The sequence below is a fragment of the Halyomorpha halys genome, unplaced genomic scaffold (assembly GCF_000696795.3).
Source record: "Halyomorpha halys isolate HHAL.00 unplaced genomic scaffold, Hhal_1.1 Scaffold367.1, whole genome shotgun sequence".
In the NCBI taxonomy this organism is placed as follows: Eukaryota; Metazoa; Arthropoda; class Insecta; order Hemiptera; family Pentatomidae; genus Halyomorpha; species Halyomorpha halys.
The window spans coordinates 480213-505155 of record NW_027115775.1 but is presented as its reverse complement, the minus strand read 5'-3'; the positions used below and the strand labels follow the sequence as shown (position 1 = coordinate 505155).

Below are 24943 nucleotides of genomic sequence, written 5' to 3'. Positions count from 1 at the left end.
ACAACTGCAAATGATAGCCAATCTGTTTGATTTTAAATACATTTTATAGTAGTAATATATATTGTAGTTTAAAATATTTAATAATAATAATAATGATCTTTATTTATTCTGGGATTGATCCCTTTGGAATAATTTACAAGTGTCAAAATTAGGCTTTAGAGCCTTAGAGTAAATTAAAAAATAGAGATGAAATTACAAGATGTCATAAAATAAAATAATACAATGAATTTATAAATAAACTAATAAACAACAATAATTAACAGAATATATAAAATAATAATAAAATAAAACCACTTGTCACATCATAAAATATAAGATGACTTCTGATAGTAAATAAAAAGAAAAAAAAAGTAAGTAAAACAAAAACAATTAAACTAAAAAATAATAAATGAAAAGATATAATTTTTGCTAGTGTACATATTTACAATTATAAACGAAAATCTAAGACAGAAAATATATAAGCTTTTTTGAAACTTTCAATTGTTATTCTTCCGGAATTTAGTACATTGTTTTCCGTATGGCAAAAATAAACCTAAAATTTTAGTGTTTATTATAAACTTTCGGCGACTTTTCTCATTCTCACCCTCACAAAAAAAAAATAGTTTTATATTTATTTACTATAATGTATTTGAACTAAAAATTTTAAATAACTGATAATTTTAAAGATTATTTATTTTTTGCCCAAACTTAAAATAATAGTCAATTTCAAAAACTGATTTTATAGACTATAAATGAAAATCAACAACTAAAAGAAAAAAATACATGCCTTTTTAGTAAGGTGAAACTCAACACAAACGGTATTGAACATTTTTGAACAATAGGAAAGAGAAGTAGGTCGTGGGGTTTGATGTTTTTTTTATTGTTTTTTTTTTTTTTTTTTTGTAAAAGAAATTGAGTATTGTGTGTATTGATGGAGTTTTGCTTTAAGAGCTTTCTCTCAGAGCTAACATTTGGTGAATAGACGTGGGATATTAAATCACATACATTTGCTGAGCATTTCCCCGTGCCCTTTTTCTTCTGTTTGAGGGTTTCATTTCTTTTTTTTGTTGTCTTTTTATTTATTTATGTCAATTTTGACTTAGCATGTCCATCTATTATAATTTTTTTTTTTTAGGATTTTCAGATTTTATATAAATATATATATGACCCAATCATCTCATTGCACAACTGTTGGTCTAGTAACGTACTTCCTTAGAAAGCACTGCTCCCCTGACACTTCATGGGTTGTAGTGGTACAGATTTATTTTTATTATATATTTAATTATTATTATTTCATTTATAAAATATCAATAATAACATTCAAAATAATTAAGATTTAAAACAAAAACTTAATAAAGAACAACTATAGATTAAGATAATAACCAAACAACAGTCGGATGATTTAATTTACATGAGATGGTAGGGAAAGATTTATTAATAACATAATGATACTAATAAAAACCGTTAAATCGTATTTAACAATTTTAATTGTATTTATAACTATAATAATAAATTACACATTTAATGGAGGAATATATGAAATGCAATTTGAAATATGAATAATCTTTTAATTTAAGGGCCTCATAAACTAAATTTTTAAAAAAAAAATTATTTATTGATATTTACAACTGTACATAAATACATCAAGTAAATTTGAGGAAATCATAATGGTATGGTACAAGCATGTAGAGAAACTACCCAATGGTAGCACTCTAAAACATTTTTACAATATAAGGTCTCGAGGCCATCTTCTTTTCAGACGCCTCGGAGGATTGTCCGGAATAAAAGAGGAAGCAAGATTAAGAAACTAATGGGTTTGAGTGTTTAGGGAGTTTGTAATGGAAGGATTGATATCTGATTCGGGCTAGATCGTTTACAAATGGAACATTAAGGTCTTTGTGGACGATTTTTAAATTATTTTAGTGCCATGATTAAAAATAATATTGTTCAGAGAAACATATTAACAACTATTTTAGAATATTATCAATGTTATGTTTAGTTAGTTTTGTATAAAATCATAATTAATAATATTTTGGGTTAAAACATTATATGAAAATGGAAAAGACTTGTAGATTTCCATTAAATTAATGAAGATCCATTTGGGACACACGTAACATATTTAAAGATAGTCTGAGTAATGATTTATAGAATATCAGTTATTTTTCGGCCATAGTTTGGATTTTTAATTAATATGGAAACATTTTCTACATTATTTTCCTTCCGTTTTTCAATTTTAAATTAATATAATTAGAGTGCTACTAATGGATAGTTTCTGTACATACCTGTGTCATAACATTATGATCTTTCGTCATATTTACTAGATGAATTTTTATGTAAAGTACAGTTGTAAATATCAATAAATAAATTTAAAAAAAAATAATATGCTGGTTGAATAATAGTTTATTGTCAAACATGACTCGTGGGTAACATAAGATTTTAAGATAAGGGGTAGAAGTATCATTTAAAACTTTGGAGAGAAGTATTGGTTGTCGTTTTAGGTAGGTGATGGTTTCGATTTTTCAATGTTTAATTAAAGGTAGGCTGTCTGTAGCTCAGGAAGTTGAAGAGTAGATCTTCGTAACCTGGGAACTGCAGGGGCGTCGGTTCTAATCTATTCCGAGTTAGTCGACTGACTTTTATTTCTGTGGTGGTCCCACGAAATGGAAACTTGACTTCCCACCCCACATGGTGTTAGATAAACCCTCCGTATGTTAGCAATGACCAAAAAGGGAGTTGAAAAAAAAACTAGCCCTCATTTTTAAGGTACTTCGATTTTTTTTTTTAAGCTTGTCTTAGCCTAACAAATCGTGTAATATATATATCTTATATTATCAAAAGAATCGAATGAGGTATTTATTCGATTCCAGAATCAATAATATTTTTATACTCAATGACTTTTTTAATAATTTATGTATTGGTAACTGCTGGGGGAACTAATCCGGCAAGTAATAATAATAATCTTTATTTATTCTGGGATTGATCCCTATAGAATAATTTACAGGCGTCAAAATTAGACTTTAGAGCCTTAGAGAAAATTGCAAAAATAGAGATGAATTTACAAGATGTCATAAAATAAAATAATACAATGAATTTAAAAAGATACAAACAAAACAACAATAATTACCAGAATATATAAAATAATGATAAAACAGATAAACTAGAACCTTTTTTCATATCATAAAACATAAGATGACTTCTGATAGTAAATAAAAAGAAAAAATCAAATACAATTAAACTAAAAAATAATAAATGGAGAGATGTAATTTCTGCTAGTGTACATATTTACAATTATAAATGAAAATCTAAGAAATATAATACAGAAAATATATAAAGCTTTTTTGAAACTTTCAATTGTTATTCTTCCGGAATTGGGTGGACAGAAGGTAGTCGAAGATACGGGGTTTGAAGGTATTAGAACTACGAATAAAGGAGGGAATAGAACGGATGAGGAAAGATCAACCAAAGGGTGAGGTTTGATGTGCAGTTACATATAAATCTGAAGGGCGTGAGCGGGTATTGAGGGAATGCACTGAGGACTTAAATTGAAGGATATCTGAGATGTACGTTAAGTAGGTCTAGTGGTCCTTTTTGCTGGCGGATGACTTAAAGTTGCCGCTGCGTACTAACGAAGGTGAGAGTGTCAAGATTCATTTCTCAGGCCCACCGAGGAATAAATATTAACTGCCCCAGATGGGAATCGAACCAACAACGTTCAGAACCGTGCGCTCTGGGACACGCTCCAACTCGCACGGCCATCGCTTTACTAACATTGTATTAGTCGCATAAAATCACTATGGAATCGGAGCATGTTTTATTTTATAAACCGAACCGGGGAGGAAGGAGGGGATATAGCAGTGAGTGAGGAGGCTGTAACTGTGAGGGAGGATTAGCTCTCAAGTGGGAACTAAAGAATAGAAAACTTCATTAGGTCGCCGGAGAAGTCTTCCTTTGAAACAATGGCCCATTCATCCAGCCTGCTTCTTTTATCTTCGGGACAAGTTCCACTTCTTTCTTATTATCATTAGGTAAGAAATGACAAAACCTAGCCTCCCTGTCATTTTTCATAAATTTCTTTTTATCTACTTATTTTTCCCTAGTTTGTGTAATTACTCTAGGAAGCGAGTCGCTGGTATAGTCTCAGAATTATTTTTAACAACAATTGGAGTCTGTTTAACTCTCTACCAGTCACAAAATTTAAAAATATTTATTTTTTTTCAGCACACACTCTTTAAGAGATCGGGTGAACAATAACTCCATAAATTAAAGTTCATATTTAAAAAAAAAAAAACTATATATATTATAAACAACCTTATCAAGGTTGTTCGGTATTTAATAGGATCCCTTTTTAATTTATAATAATAAAAAAAGATTAAGGAGGAGAACGTAAACACTTATCAAAATGTTATTTTACTTATTAAAAAAATGTTCATATGTCTCATAATTATACATATCGTTTTTATTTTATTTCATTATTATTCATTTACTTTTATTTTTTATTTAATATATTTAGTATAATTGAATAAACACTGTCTTAATAATCATCGCCCTTGAGTGTGGAAGATTGTATTATTTAAATAAAATATTTTTAAAAGAAAACAAAAGATATGAGTTTTCATAATTATATATTAATAAATAAATTTCTTTCCTTAATCTTTTTTATTGTATTACTACATTTTTGCAATGTTTCGAAATGTTTACTGGCCAAAAATCACAATATAAATTTATTTTCAAATGTTTGACTTCGTGAATTACTTATAATAAACTCTGCTTCTCCTAGCTGGTTTTACACTGGTCATTTTTTAAACTAAAATAAATAGTGCTAAAACTGAAATATAGTTTAAATATTTTCATAATGTAGTAAAAAGTTAATTAATAACGAGTTAACAGAAAAGGAATTTTTATTTATTTATTTATAGAAGTAAAGAAATAAATTAATTTTGCTCAAAAACGAATGTAATAAATTGAATTTATCTTTTCCATAATAATATATTTTTTATTAATCTATTATAATAAAATATATCTATTTAGCTCCAGCATTCTCTATTAATTATTTTAAATCACCAACGTGTCGAAGACAATCACCTATTCATTATCGAAGACAATTTTTAGTTTCAAATTTACAGCATTACGTTAATAAAAACATTGTAGAAAATTCTGCACCTATCTTATATAATTTAGTCAATTAGCCTATATTTGTCAACTAATTTCAAACTAACTTATCAACACAATTTAACCTACCTCATGCATTTAATTCGCATAATTAAAATAATAAATATTAATTAGGAAATTATAAATGTATAAACAGTAATTACAGGCAGTGGCGTAAATTAATAAATAATTAAGAGATTCATTATACATTATTATTCATATTGTAGTTAACTGTCATAATACAAAAAGTCCCTTACATTGATAAACCAATTTATCAATTGTTAGTAAAATCCAACGAATATTTATATATTATAATCTATTTTTCATTTTTGGTAAAAATAATCGTTTCATGATTTGGAAAGCGGGTATATGAAGTTTAAAAATTGCATTATTTTTATAAAACAAAACGTTTATCATTAATTGGTTGGAATACATTGTTTTTGATAAAAAATACTTAATTTTGATATTGCATTCTCAAGATGCAATTCATTGTTTGGTAGAAAATTATTCACAGACTAAATCTAATTGATGCTCTACTGAAATTAAATGTTTGAGTTTACCTTGTAATTATTATACTTAATATTCTCCGAAATAGTAAGACATGGAACATGACTAAATGCCAACGCTCTACTACTGAACAATACACATGATTCATATCTACCATAAAAATGTTTCCCTGTAAAATAACTGTTACTTCATAACCATAATAAAAAATGATAATCATTTGAAACTCTTGGGACAAATGTGAAAACTACCAATATATTTCTTTTTTATCTTTCAATAATATATCATGTTTTGAATTCTATTTTCCTAATTGTTTATCATGATCTAAAATAAAAAATAATTTTCATTTTCATAAATTTCATTCAAAATATTTTGTGCCTACCTCCAAAACGCAGAAGTTTCAGTCTAAAATTCAGCAAGTTAAAGTAAATTCATAAGTCATATTTTACTGGACTGATTCGACTTTTACTCAGGGACTGCAGCGATAAAAATGAAAATTGATGTGTGCATCATTTTAGATAAAAAATATACATATTATTTCACATTATAAATTATTAACTACAATCTTATGTAAAACTAACAAGTTGCTCAAATAAACCCTAATTAAGTTGTAAATTAACAACTATTTCAAAGTGATTACAATGGACTTTACTTAATGTCCATATATATAAAAAATAAATAATTACAACGAAAACAGAACTTATTTATACACATACACACATATAAATATCATGAGTGTGATTGCTAAAGGAAAAAAAATAAAAAAAATATAAATATAAGAGCCATACAGTGAAATATTTCACAATTTCGAGAAAATCTTAACTAAAAGTCGAAACTCCCGTTATTGTTAACTTAAAACATCCTATCCTTTCTTCTAATAATATTCCGTTTAAACTTCTTAACAGATGGGCTTCCTTGGACTTTATTTCGACAAGAAACTAACTTGAAAATCTCATTCAGGCCTTAATAATGTAAAATTCCCCTTAAAATCCTAAGCTCAGTTAACTACAAAATATATATAATACATTGAATTCTTAATGTATATAATCTACATAATATATAATAACAAAATTATATAAGTAATATTTTCCCCCATAAAACGTAAATAGAAGTTAGTTATAAAAATTAAACTGAAAAATAAGTTATACTCAAAACTAAAGCTGAAACATTTCAACTAAACCTTTTTTCAATTCCATACATATTAATTTTTTTTTCTATGACCCCCTTCTTGGTTATTTCTGACATACGGAGAGGGGCGGCTTATCTAGAAGCAACTATTTTTAACCGTGGTGGAGGGTCAAGTTTTAATTTTGTGGGACCACCACAGAAATAAAAGCCGACTCCCAAAGTTGGAATCGAACCGGCACGGCATGCAGTCATGAAGCAATCGCTTAAGTCAGCTACAAACGACCAATATTAAACTTATTGATCAATTTTAATGCAAAAAAATTTTAAAATAAGTTTTATAAAGCATATCATTAAAAAAAAAAAAAAAAAAAAAAAAGGAGTACATATCCCACTTGAATAAAGAATATAGAAGTATAAGAGGACTTCAGGTACTATGGTTCAGTGTACTATGGTACAGTGTACTATGGTTCAGTGTATATGGTTCAGTGTACTATGGTTCAGTGTACCCTGTAACAAAAGATGCTGCGCAGCGTGATCTATGGTTTTGGTCCAAAAAAGTTAGTTATACTTCGATTATGAACTCTATTGCAACATCAATTGATTTCTAACAGTAACCCCGATTGACCGGTGACCGAATAATACCGGACAATCACCCAGAATGAAATATATACCATCATTGAAGTTTGAAAATAACTCCTATTATATTATTGTTAATATAATAAAATAAAACGTAATAATATAAATCTTCAGTGATAAGTACTTTCTACAAAAAAAAAAAAAAATGTGATTAGGTTCCATTTTATTTAATATTTTTTTTTTAATTGATGAAATAATATTACACGGATAAAAGGTGCAGGAAACAAACTAGAAAACTGGATATAATAAAATTTCTGAACATTTGTATTATTAAATTGAGCCTTATTGGCTTAGGATAAAGGTTTGTATTACGAATAAAATTTTTTAAAAAAATGTTTAACAAAATAATAATTATAATAAAATCAAACAATTTTTTTTGTTGGTTAATTCAACTTTAATTTTTGGGTTCAAAGCACGAAAGATCTCCAATAGGCATTGACCCTTTCATTTCTTTGGTATGTTTTTAATACTTTCAGTTACTCATATGCTTAATCACATCACCTATAACTTTTTTTTCCGTTTCATACATCCAATTTCAATAAAGGCACAAGAGTTTTCTTTAGCCTTTATTGCTTTTTTTTTTAGTCCAATATTGGAACCTAACATCCTTCTCCTATTCGGGCCAATAATACGAAATTTATTTTGTTTTTTCCTTTTGGTTGAGGTAGAAATTCGTGCTGACTTTCTCAAAATTGAAAGATATTAACTACAGGACGCATCGCTCTAAAATTAAAATACTTTGTAAAGTGTCATGAAGAAAAAATACATACGAAATTAGGAAACTGACGATCCGTTTCGTGGGCTGGTTGCAAAGACCTCATTTTAAATCTTCATTTGGGCCAGTATACAGTACATAGCCCAAATCAAGAATTGTATAATATATGGTATTATACAAATTTTTATAAAAATATCATGAATTTTTTTTTGGGCTGATGTATTTTATAATACAACTTTCTCTCTCATTTTTTTTTTCTCTTTTCTTCTCAAACCTCTACCAATATGTAGAGGAGTTTGTACTTTTAATTAATTTGTAAGTTATTCCATTTACCATTCTATTTTGTAAACATTACTTTTATGAATTAAAAAATAAATTGGGAAGAATCACATATAGAATTCGCTAATTATGTAGGCCAACCCCCAAATCCGAACTGTTGTGCGTGTAAAGTATCACATGACGCCTTCCTCCTGTGCTGCAGGTCATTTTTATTTATTCTTACATCTAATTATTCTATAAATTTCCCATTGGTAATTAACGACTAATTTTTTTAATTATATAAAATATTTAATTGATGTCATTAATTAAGTAATTTGTTTATGGTTTTAGATTTCTTTACTTTCACTGACAATATGTAAGAAGCCTAGTAATCATCATTGAAGCTCTGAATACAATATTAATGACGTTTTTAACAAAAGCCAATAAATAAAATCTGGTTTAATATATTACTTATTCTGAAATGGCTCTATTTATATATATTTATTCATTTGCATAAAATACTTTTATTATTTATTAAATAAAAAATGTATGTTACAACCAAATAGCAATATAAAAAAAAACAATGAAAGATCTGAAAAAAGCTAAGAATAATTCAATTTAGGTTCACGTACTGACTTATATTCTGTTTTTTTTTAATTTTAGTTTTAAATATTTCTGTAATTTGACAATGGAAATAACATCTTTCATTGAAAAAAATAATATAATAATCATTACTTTTATTTCTTTAGTTTATGTAAAACAAGTTAGCGGAAATAATGGGCGATGTGTAGATTCTCGAACATTAATTCTCAAAGGCAAACAGGGAGTGTCGTTAGAAATTATTGAAGTGCCTTATTCTGAAGGATTACAACTCCTAGGTGTAAGATGGAAATTTAATTATTTCGACTTAAAGAAATCCATTTTTTTAGAAGATTAGAAAAGAAAAAAATAATTCACACGATATTAAAAGAGTGAAAAATACATATTTTGAAAAAAATAATATTCACTACATTTTTTTTTTAATGAGATGATAAAGTTCATTAAAGATATATAAATATTAATTAAAGATATATAAATAATAATGTTCTCTAATGATTTTAATGAGATGATAATGTTCCATTTTTCATTAAAATTTCTTCCAAAGGATTTACAATAGTAAACATATTAAGTCTACAAGAAAGTTCTGTTTTTATAATAAAATAAAATAATTTTTTTTTTCATTCCTTGAACAAATTTGATTGAATAATATAATTAACGTTATTATTTATGACTTATTACCGCGTGTTTTCATATCCCATATTTAAAAAATGCCTCATTCCTGAAGATGAAAAATTGAACTATTTCTGGTCTGACATCTTTTTTTAAATTTTTTACCTTGCTAAAGTTTTGCAAGAATAGAAACAAGTGTTAATAGTAGTTATTAATAGTCGCTAGGCTTGGGTAGTATGGCGTATGTGAAACAATTTCACAGCCTATTTCTGCGAGGTTTTGACCAGTGGCATATAAAGATGTGGCACTCAAATATTTCCACACTAACCCTAGTTTCGGAATATGGTCCGAAATGATTTGCTAAGCTGAATCAAACCTTTCCACAACATCCGATGTTGCCAGAAAATGATTTTTCTCTAATTTAATCTCGATAGTGTCTTAATCGATCGAAGATGGTCACGCAAAGCGTGGTTAAGGAAAAAGATCGAAATCACCCTATTTCGAATTTTTGGAACCATCTCCTGTACTTTATGTCAAAAACTGTACACTCACCAAACACTTTCAAAATATGTCTATACGCCTCTCCATCATTTCTTCCTTGTTGAAATTCGTACACAATATAGTGGTGTAAATGAATTTTGTCAGTAGGCATGTAAACACAATCGCTCGACATGAATCATCATCGTTTTCGTTCATTCATCTGGTCAGTATCTATACATTCCAAAATAAACAAAATTCAGGTATTCCAAAATAAGATCCTGAGAATTGCAGTAGATTCCCCTGGTTTGTACGAAACAGCCGATTGCATCGCAAACTGCATGTGAAATAAATAGATAATTACATCAAAAAAACGTTAAAGAAATTCCACTCAAATCTACCAACAGTTAAAGGAGCAGTGGCGTACAACTTAGGCAATCTAATAACATCGCGAAGACTAAAGCCCAGGCTGATCTAAGACATCCTGTTATAAACTGTTTATTGATTTTATTTCTATTATTATCATTATTTTACTTCTTTTTTTCTTTTATTTTTTTCTAATTATTTTTCAACTCAAGTCAATTTTCTTATTTTCTATATTAATATTTTTTGTATATCCGTCTCTGGTATATTATTTTACTTAATTATTATTTCCTAAATACAATAAGGAACCAACAAACATTCTTTTTTTTTTCCTTGGTTATTGCTAATTAGCAATAATTATATAATTACTCAACAAAACAGCTCTGTCTGTAACAGATATATAAGAATGAAAGGACTTAATTTTTTCTCGAAAGATGTAACTTATTAAACACGGTGTAACATAAATATTCGTTGGTTCACAATTGCATAAGTGGGTTCAAACACATTTAATATCATTAAATACCACTCCAGAGCATGTTCCTATTGAATCATGATTATCTAATATATTTTAACACAAAAAAAATAAATAAAATAACTAATCTTACTGCAGTCTCGTAATCAAATACCATTCTGTGTTTATTATTACAAGAATCGAATTTAAAGTTGTATATATAAGTTATATTGACAAACATAATTTGATATTTCAGGTGAGCCGAGCCCGACAGTCAGCTGGTTTATGAACGAGAAGCTGACAGAGGGACGGTTGGACAAGGCAGCTGAGAACGTCATCATCAACAAGTTGTCACTCCCTCGCCTCAAGAGGCACCACCTCAATACCACCTTCAAGTGCCAGGCCAGCAACACCAAGCTAATGCAACCCGCAGAAAAGACTGTCCGTCTTGAAATGTTCTGTGAGTAAAATATTTCCAATTTTGTCTTAATAATATAACATATTTCTAATATTGTTACAAGGAAAGAAAATTTTGATTGATTTTTAAACAATTTCTCCAATAATGCAAATGAAAGTCAATAATAAATTAGGTTATTACATCTGTAATTCGACACCCCATAGATAGGAACAAGTCCAGATTATTACTTGATAGCGTCTTAATATATATTTTATTCTTGACGCTCAGCCAACAATAAAAATTTTTTTTTAGTGGCGTTTTCGAGATTTTATTGTTCTCATAGTCATATCTTACAGTGAAAAGGACAGGTAATTTAAATAAATGATTTTCAAAACTAATTAATTAGTATAAAAATGTACAGAATACAAATTTCAGAAGCATTTCTTACAATAGTTTAGTAACTGATATTTTCTATATAATTAATATCTGCCCACTACAACTAACTCCCACAAGTTTAGTGATGATATTGAGCAAGAGTGAAATTGTTTTTTCAGACCCTAACTGTTCTTTTCATACAGGTAGCCAGCTTCTTTATTTCTTTTTTGCATTTTATATATTTATCATTAGTGTTGTTAATTGTGTACTTGAACTTTGGGGAACAGCTAAACCATCGAACATCAAACGTATCCAATCCTTTTAATCCAAAATCTTTAGGACTATAGTCAATGCACCCTATTACGTTTCCAATCGAAGACTACACCATGGACCTTCATATCCCTTTTGTGCTTGACCTCATACCAACCAAATTCTCAAAATTCCATATAATTCTTTTAAATCATCCTAATCCTTGGGTTCAATCCTTATCCAGTTCCACCCATCCCTATAATCCACCTTGAAGGCTTTAACGCACTTGCTCAGCCTCCACTGGCTCCACCCAGGGACGCTGGGATCTCACAGAGCTCTGCTCTACCTCTCATACGTGGGGGATTGAGTGGGCTCAGGGATCCTCAGTTCGATAGTGTAAATATTGTATATAAGAGTGTAAATGCGACTAGTGATTATTTAATTTATTTCATGTACATAGTTTGATAATGTTTATTTTCTTTATCCTTCTCTTTATATATGTTTATAGAGAGATTTTATTTATTTTTATGTAATTCTTTTTTCATTCATTTATTAAAAATAAATAAATTCTTTTTATTTTATTTTAGTATGATTGTAATCAGTTATTACTATTACTTATTGCCCAACAACTGTGCCAGATTGTAATATTTATCAATAAATAAAATTAAAAAATGTGTCTTATGAATTTTATGAAATTATTATTGAAATAATAATTTAATTTTTTTTACTAGCAGCTCGATTCTTATATATTTCTATAGTGATTCCTTCTTCTATATTTCGTTTAACATTGTTTTCTGATGGTGTATGATCTTGGGTATATGAAATTTGAATCTATACACTATTTGTGCAGAAGAGTGTTGATCTGGTTTGTTAGGATTTTTATTATAGAGATATTTGTGTTCATGTATACGAAATGTGCATAAATTAAGAAAATTCTTTTTAACAATTTTTTTTTTACTGTAAGACAACACGTTCTCTATACCTTCTGAAACGCTTAGTTTTTTTTTTCTTCAATTTTTAGTTGTTTTTATGTTGATTTATTTTGTCCTCATTCTATCATGGCTTAGTTCGAACTATTTATTATTATAACCATGTAGCTCTTGATCATGTTTTATCTTCTAAACACGTTTCGTGTTTTGCTTGGTACCACCTTATATATATATATATATATAAAGAGATTTTTTTTTCATTAATTTATTTATTTTATTTTATTTTAGCATGTATGAGATCATTCATCAATATTACCTATTGCCCACAACTGTGTGGCAGATTGTAATATCTATCAATAAACAAAAGTATTTAATAAAAAAAAAAAAGGGGGCCTTATAAAAAAAGTATATAAGCACCTTATATAATAATTTATAATTTATTTATTGCTATTTACAACTGTATAAGTAATATATACAACAAGAAAATTTGACATGGTGACATGATACAAACATGTAGAGTTTGAAACCATTGAAAGAACTCCAATAACATTTCTATAGGAGATCTTGAGGCCATCTTCTTTTCAGACGCCTAAGAGGATTATCAGTTAATGAAGGAGAAGCCAGGTTAGAAACAAGTGGATTTGGGTGGTTGGGAAGTCAATCATGGGAGGAATGGTATCTGGTTTTGGCCAAATCGGCAACATATGCGACATTGAGGTCCTGATGGATGACTTGATTAGTGACAAAGAAAGAAGTATTGAGGATTTTACGTAGGATATTGGGCTGTAAGGATGGTACCATCTTAAAATAATATTTACTGGCACTGTTGGGAATCGAACCCTCATCCTCGCCCCTGCGTGCTCAGCTATTACGTCCTCTTATATTTCGTATCATTGCCTTACTACATACCTCGTTTATTATATTGTTTGATGAATTTCGCTCCACCAATTTCGTGCTTAGTTTCTCAGTATTTGTTTTTTTATAAAGCTATTTGCACCTCGCTCCGATTAACTGGAATAATCTGAATCAAGTGATAACTAAATGATCAAATTAATTATAAATAAAAAATTTTTTGAGGTTAATGACTTCCAGTTGAATGAAATTTTTATTAAATTCTCATAACATGATACAACGTTTCGGGATCACTGTCCCATATTCATGTACTTTAAACCTCAAAATTTCATATAGGAAATCATGTCACAATTTGTGCATCTTCACTACTCCTTAGCACAGCCATTCACAACAACCTCAACAAATTTTTTATGAATTGACTCACCAGACTTCCTATAGGGATTATCCAGATTAATTATAAGTGTGTTTTGTTAATTTAAATTTCAATAAAATAATTTCTCAACAAATCATAGTAAGCTATAATTTGTTCATAGCGTCGGTTGTTGAGTTATTATTTTTTTTCTTTTATTATCCAGGGATAGATGATATAACTTTTTTTTTTCTTAATATCTCTAGGCTTTTCTAGAGCAGGCAATATAAAACAGTTCTTCCCTAAGAGAAATGAAATTTTCTATTAGAGTAAAAATGCTTTTGTGAGGTAGGACTACAAGGGCCCTTGTCCAGAAGTGTACCTTTTTGTGTAATCATATTTACTTAACAGTTTATATTTATAATCTCCATTGAATTAAATTCTTTAAAAATTACTCATAACATGAAACTTCCTGCTTTGAAAAGTTTTATATTATAATCTATACTGTAAATTGTTTCGTTTACTTTATTGTTAATTAAAAAAAAACAGTTTTAAATACTATATATTACTAAAACTAGCTGAATAAAACAATGTCTTATATATTATAAATCATCATTATTTATTTCATTCAATCATCTTAACATCTAACTAAATGTCAATTTTTTATATGATTGATGAAAGTGATAAAAGAAAAAAATGTTGCTCTACTCCCTTAATTAATAGTAATTTCTAAATATTTTTATGAATATATTTATGATTTTTTTTACTATGCTTTTATTCACCCCCTACATGGCCATTTCTGAAAAACTGGGAGGAAAGGTTTATCCTTATAGGAAAACAAATTATCCTAACCGCAGTAGGAGGTTACAGTTTTCATTCCGTTTGACTACTAAACACGTACGAATCTCTTTTTTTGTTCCCCTTCCTCACCATTTTTGGCATACGGGGTAAAATACAAAATGAAATTATAAAATGTTATAAAATTTAATAAAATAATGTATTTGAATAGATAAAAATGAACAACAATAATTAACTGAATATATAAAATAAAACCATAATATGGTCATAACATAAAACATAAGATGTCTAACACTTCTGGTAATAAATAAAAAGAAAAAAATGATGAAAATCAAATAAAATTAAACTAAAAATAATAAATGAAAAGATATAATTTCTGCTTACATATATTTTAGCAAGTATAAACAAAAACATTAAATACAGAAAATATATAAACTTTAATTGAAACTTTCAATTGTTATTCTTCCGGCAGTGGGTGGACAGAAGGTAGTCGAAGATACAGGATTTGAAGATTGGAAGGGTATTAGAACTACGAATGAAGGAGGGAGTAGAATGTCATAGGGAAGAGGAAGGGATGAGGAAAGATCTACCAAAGGCTGCCGTTCGATGGGCAGTTACATATAAGTCTGAAGGGCGTGAGCGGGTATTGATAGTCCAAAATAAAAGCTATGATTACAATATGTAATAAATGTTTGCAATAAAATCTGTCTTGGGATGCCAAGGTTTCATTTTATAGATAACAACAAGGATGGTTTTTTCCTTGAAATAATTCTATGGAAATATTAATTATCAACAAAGAATGACATTACCATACCTAAAATATTAATTACTTATGATAAAATAATATATAATAATGTATACATAAGATCATAGTTGAAGGAAATAGTATAGGAGCATTTAATAACAAGAGGAAGTAGAAGAATTAGTAATTTAGCGGATTAAGTTTGTTTTTTTATTAATTTTCTCGATTTCAGAGTTTTTAGAGAGATCTACGTGTAGGGTGTTACTATGACATAATGTAATATAGAAAATAAGTAGTAAGTAATATAATGTAATATATAAAAGTAGCAAAAAAATAACTAGGTCGGTAGTCAGAGAAAAGCAACTACATCTCTGCATAGTATTGTGAAATTTGAATATCTCTCGGGACTCATGATACGAATAAAAGAAGATAACTCATTAATCTTTCAGTAAATTGCCTAGTTCACTCAAAATCGCATCGTAAACAACACATATAACTGTAATATACATTATAAATAGGGGTTCAAAACAAATTTATCGTTTGCATCTCCCACCTCTAGTATATATCTCATGGAATTCGTTTTACTGCAATATACAGAGTAAGTAAGGATTATTTTCTAGACTGAAGATATTTCTGAGGATCTACTGGACGATAAGCAAACAGTAGTTTTTATTATGAAGTAGAAAAATTCCTAGATTAGTCAAAGAATCATTACGTTTTGCCCATGTGTTGGCATGTGATGGTCATAAGTATAATGATGAACGATTATATCATCATATGTAGGGACGAAAGGTTTCAAGTGGGTGGAAAAATGAATTTCCATATCTCCTATCAAGGGAAATTCTCAGTTAAAACTACCATAATGCTTTTGCGACAAATTATCTATGAGAACTTAATCATAACTAAAGACAAGATTTTTGTACAGTGAAAATCTCAAAATCTGCAAAATCGTTCTATATAATCAAAATTTGTATGAAACATCCAAATAATAATCAACTTTTTCTGTTTATTTCATAATATGCATGAAAAACTAACCTTGTTTGTTCAAATTTAACTAGCTAATTACTCAATATACAAATATACATAAAAATTAAACTGTTGTCTGAAGGTTGGAATTCAATTTTTCAACTTCTTAAAACTACTTCAATATTCTGTTTATGAAAAAAATTGCAAGACATTTTGTAGAAAAGTGTATTTAAAAATACATTCCTTTTTAAATTTCCCCTTAAAATTTCACATAGCTTGTCCTTCCGCTTTTCATTTCAATTGTGAATTTAAATACGAATATAACGATAAATAAAAAACTAACACCCATTAAGCCAAAATAGAAAAACTTAATAAGGTTAGATCAACAATGTAAATGTTCAAATTTATTAATTTTTATTTAAAATGATATAGATAGGTAATATAATGTAATAATAAACGAAAATTGAAATTTCTACCACTCGCAAAAAAGTTAGACAAGAATGGCGGAGTGGGATTACGTTGAAAAATATTGCTGAACGTTCTCTATAGCAAGGTTATTCTAGAGAGACTTTTTCATAGTTATCCGATTATACGGGTTGACAGTATTCCTAAAACATTCGTCACTTTTCTTTTTTTTTCTAGGTTGGATTCGACTGTTCGTGTATCACTTTATAATGATCTTTTTCCTACCGTATCACTTAAATAAATGTATTACTTTACCTCAAATTTGTTAATTTTAAACTATTAATTGAATGTAGGGAAAATAATAAAATGAGTAAATATTGGAATATATGCACCTATATATGTATTATATGAGAAATTCAGTTCAAAAATTAAATTTTATGCATCAAAAATCGTAATTAAGCCCAATAAGAAATGGAATTTTGTGCTGAGAAAACTCAAAACGTTCAACATTGTGAGAATTTTTTTTTTATTTTGCACAACAGTTTTTGTGCACTAATAAAATTAGTCTTATTAAAACATCTTTTCCATGATTCGAATTTATTTCGATGTTTGGTGGATTTTGATGCAACAAAAGATGCACTAAAATCTGGCCTCTAATCATAACCAAGTCCCTGATATTTTTTTAGTCTGCAGAATACGCAATAAAAAATCGTAAAATATACAGTAAAAACCGTATAATATGCTTTAAGAGAGTATATTATTATTAATATACTAATTCATCTTCGATAATTTCGGGACCAAGAATGTTTTTGGGGGAGAAATTCAATAAATAGTATCTATGCAAACATTTTTATATATATAATGTTAATGAATAAAAACAATAATGTGAGAAACCTTTTAAAAAGTAATATATGAACGTAATTGAAACTTACAATAAGTAGCAAAAGAAAATTAGCAATGGTTGTAATACAAAACTTTCCACAGTCCTCTCCATTTAAAGAATTACCTTCATGATACATTAGTACATTCTGTTTGAATGAAATAAATTTTGTATATTTAATGCTAACCTAACAACTTATTTATTTTCCTTACAGTGATAAAATATATTATTTTTTTACTATCAATTCATAAAAGTAAATGTATTTTCTTTTCTAGTGAGACCCATCAATGTCAAACTGTCTGAAAAGCCGAAGACCTTGGTAGCTGAGGAGGAGTATAGGATCCAATGTTCTTCAGTCGGCTCTAGGCCACAGGCTGACCTCATTTGGTTCAGGGAGAACAGGAAGTTCAAGAGAGCCAAGGTTAGTTTCTCCATTATACCAATCTTGTAAAAAAAATAATAATGTTGCGCCGTTTTCAACATTAACACTCTGTTTATGTGTTGGTCATTCTGAATAGTTCAATATTCTGAAACACCAGGAGTAGGTCTGGATGGAAAAAAAAACTTGGGAACGTATTAGTAAATCATCACACAAAATATAACTCAAACCAAACGATGTGGTTAAAATTAGTGCAAATCATAATTGATAGTGACGTCCGTATTTTTAATCCTAGAAATGGTTGCACCCCAATACTTTCCCGTGGTGGACCTGTATCTGTCAACGATTTTTATTTGTTTTTAGTATCCTATAATTAATATACTATTTTTTTTTATTAATTTCATGCTTGGTCTAAAGTTGAAAAAGGTTTGTAAATAAAACCTTTTGTTCGACTCATTCTATCTGTCGAAGTCTCATTGTCAAAAAAAGAATATATTTTGTTATAATTTTCAGATGATAATAATATGAATTAGGGTTGATGGTTGCACCAACAATCCCTGTAACCCAACAACTCCTGCATCCCAAAAATCCTTGCTTCCAAGTAGTCCCTGCATTCTTATTTTTATTTTTTTGTTCTCACCTTCCTTGCCATTTTTGGCATATGGGGTGTGCCATCAGTGGGGTAGTGCGCTGGGCTCTAACGTGCCACTAATGCCAGTAATTAACTCTTTTATTATAACATTTTCTCTATTGGTGGAGTGAGGGGTGAGAACCCCTTTAATTTATATGGACCAACTACTAATTTTTTTTTAATGTGGTGCAGCCATTGCACTCGGTTGAGGGCCTGTCTGAATGGGCTGGACCTTGTCCTCTGAATTCGTCTGGTAGGTTCAACCCTCCAGGTCCGCATCTGTTTAGATGCCTCCTCCAGTTCTCCAGCATGTTGAACATGTTGCTCAGTCTGGGTTAGCTTCCTGTTCATCTTGTGGCTCACCGAAATCAAGTTGTGCAGTCTTTCATTTCGTGAAATACTGGAGCATTCAGTGTTCTTCCATGGCGGCGCAATATACTACCACGTGTTCTGCTGTTTTAGGGTCTCCGTACATAGGGAACCGGGTGTCGATATTCTTTCGGAAGTTATGCACCTTTTTCGAGAATCCTCCATGTCCTGTCAGGGTCTGCGAGACCCAGTAATCTAGGAGGATCCAATCAGCCTTGAATGAACTCTCTCAATTTAGTGCCTTTCTGGCTCGCCATCCACCGTTTATTCCACTCCTTTATTGATTCCTCCAACAGCATGTGCTTCAGGACCCTACTAGCTATTAGAAATATATGCCGGTAAGCTTTCAGGGTCGTCTGTAGCTGAGGAAGTTAATCCGTAGGTCTTAACAACTTTGGAACTGCAGTGGCTCCGGTACGAATCCAGCCTAGCGGGCCAACTTTTATCAATAAAAAAGTTCAGTAGGCTTCCAAAAACTATTTTCTTGTTATTTTTGACTCCCTTCAAGGTCATTTCTAACGTATCGGGGAGAGGGAGTAATTTGGTGGTAATCATTCTATTCTAACCATGGTGGAGAGTCCAGTTTTCATTTCGTGAGGCCACCATAGAAATGAAAAAAGTCGACCCGCTCCCCCCCCCAGGCCAGATTCGAACCGACGCCATCGCAGTTCGCAGGTTGAAAAGACCTGCGCCTCAACCATCTGAGCTACGGATGGTCCGAAACTTCTGTATTCAAACAACTACTCCACCCCAAAAACAGCATTGTTAGAGAAAAAAAAACATTGAAGCGAAACATTTGGGCAGCTTCACAAAATAATTATAATTGAAATAAACTTTATACTAAAAATATTAAATAATGGCTTTTGAAAGGTTTTTGTTTTATAGCCCTTCAAAATCTTGAACTTAAATATAATTGTAAGATATAAAGAATAATTTAAAATAAGTAATAAGAAATTATTTACTTATAATCAATAATTATTAATTTTAAAAAAGAATAGTTTTGCCATTATTTCCTTTGTTTGCTAAATAGGACTGCTAAATCTTCTCTGGTAGGAGTATAATCTTCTACTAGAGAAAATTGAACTGATTATTGGTAGGAAATGGATTGGAGGTTGTTTCCAATACAACTACTGCATCTGTTGATCAAAATAAAAAAACAATGTCATTTATTGTTTTTATGGTATTATAAAACCCCAAAAATGTTTTTAATGTAATCACAGAGTTAAAAATTAAATTCGAGAAAATAAAATTCAGTTTTTTGTCCATGCTGGACAAGGGTTATCGGTTATGATACACCACACGTACTACTACCCTTCGTTTTCGCACTAATTATTTTATTAGGGATTCGATCAACATAAATCGAATCTTAACGTAATTTTCATAATGTAAACTAGATAGAAATCAAACAGCAATAATATTTAAAATAGATTACTAACTGGCTTCGTAAGGTTGCGTCATGAAGTTCCTTGTACTATTCAATCACATATGAGAGATTCACTGCCGACTTTGACACGAAGGTAAAGACGTATTCAATTGTCACAATCTATTTCTTCTTATAAGCCTGACACAGAAAGGTGAATATGGCAACTTTATTGATAGTGATTTTTCCTTTAAAAGTGATAGAATAGAATTAATGATTAAAAAATTAAATAAAACTTATCCTTCAAGGCAAGTCATTAACTGACACAGAAAACTAATCGCAATCTGGAGAAAAATAAAACAACACATCCAGTGCTATATAACGTTAAATGCATTCTCTTTTGTTTATTTTATAATTAATATAAATTTAGTCAGTATTTTTTGTTTAATTTTTCTTTTTTAATCATAATTTAAATTTAACATTAACAATCTTATTTTTTAATTTGTACCAATCATTGCGTTATATCTTATTAAATATTAAAAATTTGCCTCTATCAGTTGAAGTTACTTAATGATGTTTGAGCTTCAGAAAGTTGCATATATAACATTTAGTATTTCCAAAAATAATAAAGGAAATTAAAGTAAGTTAAATCTCGTTGAATAAATTAAAATCTTGTTTTTTCTTTAAACTAATAGGTTTGGTGACATACAAAGGCCAGTCGGTGTAACCGGTAAACGGTTAACATAAACTTAATAGGCCAGTCAGGGTAACCGGTTAAAACATGTATAGGATAGTTAAGGTAACCGGTTATTTCGTGTTATATAGGGCAGTAGGGGATAACTGTATATTTTAAAGCACAATAGAGTATCATTTATCTTAACTCTGTTCCCCTCAATCTTGACAAGTTCTCATATTTTAAAAATATCAAAACGATGTGTTTTTTTTTTTTTTTTTTTAATATTTGGCCAAACTCAAAACAGATTAGGCGATAGAAAAATTATCATTTTATCTCTATTGAACAGTACAACAAGGCACAATCCCATAACATTTGAAATGAAATTTTATTCTGGGACACAAAGTCCCCTAAGAATAATTTTAAGGAACATAAGAGTGCTATTGTCTGGCAATTGTTGTCTATAAAATGTACTGTTATAAAGTACTGAAGTTCCAAATTTGATATTTAGAAATACTCATAACATAAAACAAATAATAAAAATAGTGTACATTCTATCCAATAAATTTAGAAAATAAATCATAACTTTAATTATCGACGCCATCTTTGTGGTTGAGGCACAATTCACTGTATGAGTTTTGAAAATAAACAATCTTCCACGGCAATAATGTGTTGGAAACTGCTAGAGGTTAGAATTTTTAATGAGAGACAAGGATGTTAAAAAAATGAATAAATAAAAACAAAAGAAATGCAAATCAGGATAAAACCATGTATCTTGCAGAATTCACTGCCAAGTTAAGGGTTAACCAATTCGACTCTATACTATAATTCATTTTATTTATTACGATTTAGAGAGAATAAGGCTGATATATATTTTTTATTATTATTACCAGATTGGCCTGGTGGACCTTAAATTATTATTATAACAATTTGATCTTTTAAAAATTGATAATGTGGGGCTTTATTTCTATGCAAAAGATACACCAAACCATTTACACTGTTATATTTATTGAATAATTTTGAATGTCAAAAATAACTGATAAATATACATACATACAGAGTTTATAGCAGAATATCCTCCCATTAGCATGGACTTCAGTCTTCAAGATGAAAATTGATTTCTGAAGTTGTAAACTACTGCGCCTTGAGCTCCTGGTAACTAGGAAAGGAATTTTGTAAAACTTTTTTTGATGAATTAATTTATTGATTCCCATTGTTGCTCGCGATGTAATTGTCAATTTCTGATTAACCGATTGGCATCTACTTGCGATTCTTAGGACCTTGTTTTAGAATGATTCAAATCTTTGGTTCTTACGGGGCGCAGATTTCCAGACATCACTATCGTACATCAGTAATGGTCGTACCTATGAGAATGAATATGTATTTAAACGGTTCTTCGAGTCAATTAAAGTAATACCCACGTCGTATGTGTGTGGTTTCAATTTCAAGTATCGATACATATAATAGTTGAATGTTCCAATTAAAAAAAATGGAGAGAGACATGTTGGGGAAAAGGAGGCGGTATATAATATTTATTTGTGGGCGGAAAGAGAAGGGTAGCGGAGACCTAACAAACTGTTTACGCTAGAGGCACTCTTTCCTAACGAATGTTTGCCTCCCTTCAGTGGCTCTTCAAGCATGACCACCTCCGCACCGCCTTCCGTCCCATTTCGTATGCCGCTCTAATCGTCGCGTATGGAAGCGTCAAATCCTTGTAGATAATCCTCTATTCAATTATCACCTGAGAAGTAGCTTATTTTACTATAACCAAATTGTTAAACTTTTATTATCACTGATATTTTATTTGTGATATTTTTTCTAGCCAAGAACAGTACCTTTCTGTTTTGAAATATTACAACAATCCTCTCCCCTCCCCCTACCGACTATAAAGTATGGATATGGACAAACCCACGAACAGAGAAAGTTGGCGAAATTCTCAGGGCTCGAACTACTGCAGAGTTAATAACGGTTGTCTAAAAAAATATATACAGTCAAAAAAAAAATTTAACAAATTAATGGAACTTATTGTTCTTTATTATTATCCGTTATTTCTAAAATCTTACAAATGCCTTTTGTAATATAATGTAAATTTATGCTTCATTAAAAAAACCTCCAGTCAGGATTAATATGACTTATCGTATAGTATCTCATTGCTTTATAAATATTCTTGTTATTAATATAAATGTTTAAATAAATAATCTAAATTTTGGTTACTCAGGAATAGCAATAAACATAACTCTGACAAATGAATAGATCCCCACGATTTTCCCATTTTCTTAATATCCCTTCCAGAACTGAATTAGTCCTAACTCCCGGTTTACAACTGCCTAAGTATTGTTCGCGTCACAAATCCAATAATATATTACATAGGAAACTGTCACACAAACCTTGGATCTATCTATTCAGATTTCTGGAAACTGCTCCTCCTCTAGTTCTAGACTCATCCCCACCTCCTGATATTCCAGACGAATAAGACAAGTATGTTAGGATAAAATAATTTTCATTCTGAGTCTGATGCTAGATTCTTCATTAGAAGTCGAATGGAGCTGTCGGGGAACATTCTATGGGATTAGTTGTAGATAGTTGTCTATAGTTATATTTATTACCTCTAAGTCTCTGTATCTTCTCATATTGGATATAAAAGTATATCTTAAATTACCCTGATTGCTGAATTATGTCACTATGCAAACGACAATGAAGAAACCTTCCAACGAAAGCACTCCTAGCTTTGTCCTAATGTAGCAGATCTCTGTTCCAGAGAAGTTTTAGTTTTCTTGTTAAACTCAGTGCTAGTGTATGAGTCAGTAATGTTTGTACCAGTAGGTTTGAGTGCCCAGCTTGTGAGTCATGGAAATTTTTTTTTTTTTTATTACGTTTATCAAGAATACCATGTATACGTCCTTGTGCAATATTTTGTTCGCAATGTAGAAGGGACTGCTAATGACGTACCTTCCAAAGAAAATAATATAAAAACGATTAGCAATAAAGAATAAACTAAAAGAAATAAAGAATTTTGGCTGAAAGACCTGAGTGGTCAAAAGTTGTTATTTTTTGCAGGTGCACTCACTTGAGTGCGTGCGTCCATATTGGCCTATGGCATTAACATGCTATATATAAGACTTTCATTATTAATTGATAATTTGTATTTATGATTTAACATCGTTCAAGACGACTCAGTAATGAAAATCGGTGCTTTAATATTTTTTTCAAAGTAGTCACATATGGTTTCTAGGTCAGTCGTATGTCCATTGTAATTCCCAAGTACTTTTTCTTTGTTTATTTTGGTAATGGAATGCTTAAAAGTGTTTTACGTATAAGTAAAGTATAAATCCAACTTTATTTGATTTTTGGATGTTAATTTTTGTTGTTTGTTTAAATTCAATAAATTCCAATGCTTCAATTTCAAAATTCTAGAAATTTAATACTTTTTTCATTCTCCTAGTGAAGCCTAATTTATAAAAATTTATGCTATTTATAGTTTAAGGAGAAAAGAAAATGTTTTTGATTGAGTTTAGTTGCTTACCAAAACTCAATCAAAAACATTTTATATTATCATTAAACATTAAATCATGACTGAACTATTCCAATTTTGGCTAGAAGTAGACAAGAGTGGTGTGATATTTGTTGAGAATAAAAAAATTTCAAGTTCTGTTTGTTTCCTAAATGAATGGAAATTTATTCATATAATTATTATTATCATTATTAAGTAATGGTTGAAAAT

At 29.5% G+C, this 24943-nt stretch overlaps 1 protein-coding gene across 1 annotated transcript in view; it reads left to right on the top strand.

The window, feature by feature from the left end:
• Window positions 1-24943, top strand: part of LOC136797117 (synaptogenesis protein syg-2-like) — a 188688-nt gene that overhangs the window by 161363 nt on the left and 2382 nt on the right. The window contains exons 5-6 of the mRNA XM_067052762.1: window positions 11125-11328; window positions 18086-18231. Coding sequence (XP_066908863.1) covers window positions 11125-11328; window positions 18086-18231 — 350 coding nt within the window. The remainder of the gene's footprint in view (window positions 1-11124; window positions 11329-18085; window positions 18232-24943) is intronic.